The 3,218-nt window shown below is 54.5% G+C and overlaps 1 protein-coding gene across 1 annotated transcript in view; it reads left to right on the forward strand.

Moving 5' to 3' along the window:
* Positions 1-3,019: 3,019 nt before the first annotated feature.
* The window catches only part of Gnal (G protein subunit alpha L), a 67,646-nt gene continuing 67,447 nt past the window's right edge, over positions 3,020-3,218 (forward strand). The window contains exon 1 of the mRNA XM_033757423.1: positions 3,020-3,118. Within this exon, the coding sequence (XP_033613314.1) occupies positions 3,020-3,118 (99 nt within the window). The remainder of the gene's footprint in view (positions 3,119-3,218) is intronic.

The following is a 3,218-nucleotide window of genomic DNA, read 5'->3' on the forward strand; positions in this document are numbered from 1 at the left end:
ACACCTCGGTCCCCCTCCACCGTGGATTGCTGCATAGTCCAGGATCAGAAAGGGACAAGCGACGGTCCCCGGTAACCCCAGGGACAGTGGATGTGGGTCCACCCACCTGGTCCTCGGTGTCCCTGCTCAGGTCAGCATCCAAAGGCAGTGGATGGAGAAGTATTTCCGACTTGGGATTTGGGACTAGGGATGCTCAACCTGTATCTGTTCTCAATTGTCCAGCCGTTCGGGAATGGGAGACATCGGTCTCGCGGCGTTCTTATCCAGGTCGGGACCCCTCTGTGGACAGTGTCAGCTGCAGGGACCAGCCCATGCTCAGTCCCATGAATGTGGGTGCTGTCAGCCAGCTTTCCCGGCAGCTCACTGCCATGGAGTTTGCTGAACAGAAGGACAGCTGTCCCCAGGGCCAGGAAGCACATGGCGATGTTGGTGCACAGAAAGTAGCCTCGTGGCCTGGGTGCAAGGGCGGAAGAAGAAGAGGCCAAGGCTCACTGCCCCTCCCAGAGCACATCCCCAGTGACTGCAGAGTCAGCTCCACTGAGCTCCGCTGGGGGCTGGGCCTTCAAGGCCAACACCTGGCCCACGGAGGGCCCTGAGTCAGACAGCGCTCAGCCTGAGAGCTGGAGCTAGGCTGGTAGCTCCCATATACTCATTCTTTCTTTTTTTAACTAGGGGTTGAGCTAGAGCTTTCACACTGGGCCTGAGGATTTATTAGTTTTTATTTTGAGATAGGGCCTTGCTAAGGTGCCCAGGCTGGACCTGAGCTCTCAATCTTCCTGTCTCAGCCTCCCAGAGCCCTTGCACAGATTTTTTCTGAACTGTAAAGCTGTGTTGGTTTCATTCTGCTCACCTCCCTCTGTTATGCTCTCTGGGGTATTTTATTGTGTTGGTTTTGCTTTTCAGAGTGTCTCTGGCTTCCTACCGTACAGCATGGTAACTAAACCACCATCTGTGACGGCGAGCACCCTGGTGGGGATATTTCAGCCCTAGGTTTTGGGCACAGGTGGGGCCAGGGACACTGAACACACTTTTCCTGCCATCTCTGTTGTTTGGCATTTAAAGCTTGGTCAGGATGGTGCCGGTATTCTAGCTACTTCTAGCTGTCACTTGGGTTGGATAAAAAGGAGATACATTATTTCAATAAATTCTGAGCTCTCTGACCACAGAATATTACAGAAAGGGCAAAGGGAGACTATGTCCCTGCTTTTCGGTAATAATGTAGGAAAGGTACCACCGTGTTTTCTGAGTGCCTTACAGTTCAGGCGTGGAGTGCTCTGGTAAAAGTAGATGATGCACACAGGGTGTTTCCACGGGGACACTCGGGAAGGAACGAGTGAGCAACTGCTGGTCCTGCCTGCTGCTGGGAGCTGGGGACTCCATCCTGGCCCTGATGTCCTTCTCAGAGCTCTCCTATTCTTCCTTGAAAACTTCTGAGGTGCGGTGCCAGAATTCTACATGCCTGTGCAGCTTTGGTCTGTGATGACCGTTAGGTATAGGACTGCAGAGAGACTGTGTAGTAATTTGTCTGTAGGATTTAGTGCATCCACCCCCTTGTGATGCCTCACTATGGCGATTTTTCAAGCCTGCTAGGTGCTGCTCTGAGGTTTCTCATCCAGCTGCTGACTAAACCTCCCTAGGGTGCTTCCTTGCAGGGGAGCCCCACTTCCTTCTACCTTACCCTGGGCAGAGCAGGTTCCATCTTTGTCGACGTTTGCCATCTTCAATCAACATTTTAAATCATTATTCAAAATTCACAAAACTAAATATAAAAGATTTAAATAAGTAAGCTTTCAAATGCACTAAGCCTCCCTGTTACCTTCTGTGTCTTAAACATCAGCAGAAGTAGGAAATGCACCGCTTTGTTTCTCACCTTTCTCTGTCTCTTTACCCCATATTTTGTGCCTTGTATATTCTCCTAGAAGAGACCGGGCCCTGCGGCCTGCTCTGGGAGGGGTCGCTGCCCATCCTGTTGGCCTGCGCCCTCTGCTGGCCGGTGCTGCTCAAGGCGAGCCCTGAGTGCCTGCGGGTGGACTCGTAGCAGACCCGGGAGCAGATGATGGTTTGCTGGGGTTGCCTAGCAACAGGTGCTTGCGCTGCCTCGGCTGCCAGAGCTGAGTTACCCGTGGCTTCCTTCGCTGCTCCTGAGAAGACAACTAGCATTCTAGATCCCGATCCAGTGGTTCAAAGTACAAAAGATCAGTTTCACAGACTAGAATACCAAGAGGCCAGATAACTGTTTAAAAAGCAGCCGTTTGGGGGCCAAGGATGCAGCTCAGCGGTGGAGCCCTTGCCCAACATGCATGAGGCCCCAGGTTTGATCCCCACCAGTGCTGAAAAATCTGTTTTGTAAAGGTACCTTGAGCTCCTACCAGATCCTAGACTAAGACTGGCTTTGCACTTTTCATCGCCGAATAAGGAGGGCGCTTTCCTGTCTCCAAATGCTGTGTCTGTCACTGAGTGCACTGAGGCTGCACTCTACCCTTCTCACTCGTCCCTCTCAGCCCTTAAAATGATGGTGACAACAGTCGCTGCCACTTAGGATTACTGCAAATATAAATAGATTACTGCATGAACAAGATGAACCCGGCGCCAGCCTCCTCGTGAATCGTTGTAGCACGGGGTACTAAGGACCCGGCCTGGGTGTCTGTGCTGCCGGCCTGACCCCTCTTCACCTAGTCCTTCCCCACGGGGAGGCTCGGGCTCCATCCTCGGAGGCTAAGGGACAGACACCAGGACCCGTCCTGCCCTCGTCCGGCCACCGTGTCCTCTGGGCACGCAGCAGCTCCGTCCCCAGGCCCCGGGCTCGGTGGGCAAGGTTAGGACGCCCAGAGATGTCTGGGCAGGGACAGCCGGGCAGAGGACCGGAGCAGGCAGACACCTCAGGGCCCTCCCCTCGCAGAATATGCACGAATTTCGTGGCCTCATAGAATACGCACGAACTTCTGGGTCTCGAGACCCGCGCCCTCATAGAATATGCATGATCCGCGGGGCCTCGGGACCCGCCCCTCATAGAATATGCATGATCCGCGGGGCCTCCCACGAGCACAGCGCCCAGAAGCAGCTCAAGCTCCGGCACGCGGTGCAGAAGCGGCAGGCGGCCGGGATCTTCGCACAGCTTGTAAGCACTCTTCTGCCGGCCCGAGCAAACGCGAACCGAGAGGAGACAGCAGAGCCAAGGCCAAGGGGGCCGCTTGCCCAGCAGGTGGCCACGCTCATTG

The sequence above is a fragment of the Fukomys damarensis genome, unplaced genomic scaffold (assembly GCF_012274545.1).
Source record: "Fukomys damarensis isolate Sample0158 unplaced genomic scaffold, DMR_v1.0_HiC HiC_scaffold_30, whole genome shotgun sequence".
Taxonomy (NCBI): Eukaryota; Metazoa; Chordata; class Mammalia; order Rodentia; family Bathyergidae; genus Fukomys; species Fukomys damarensis.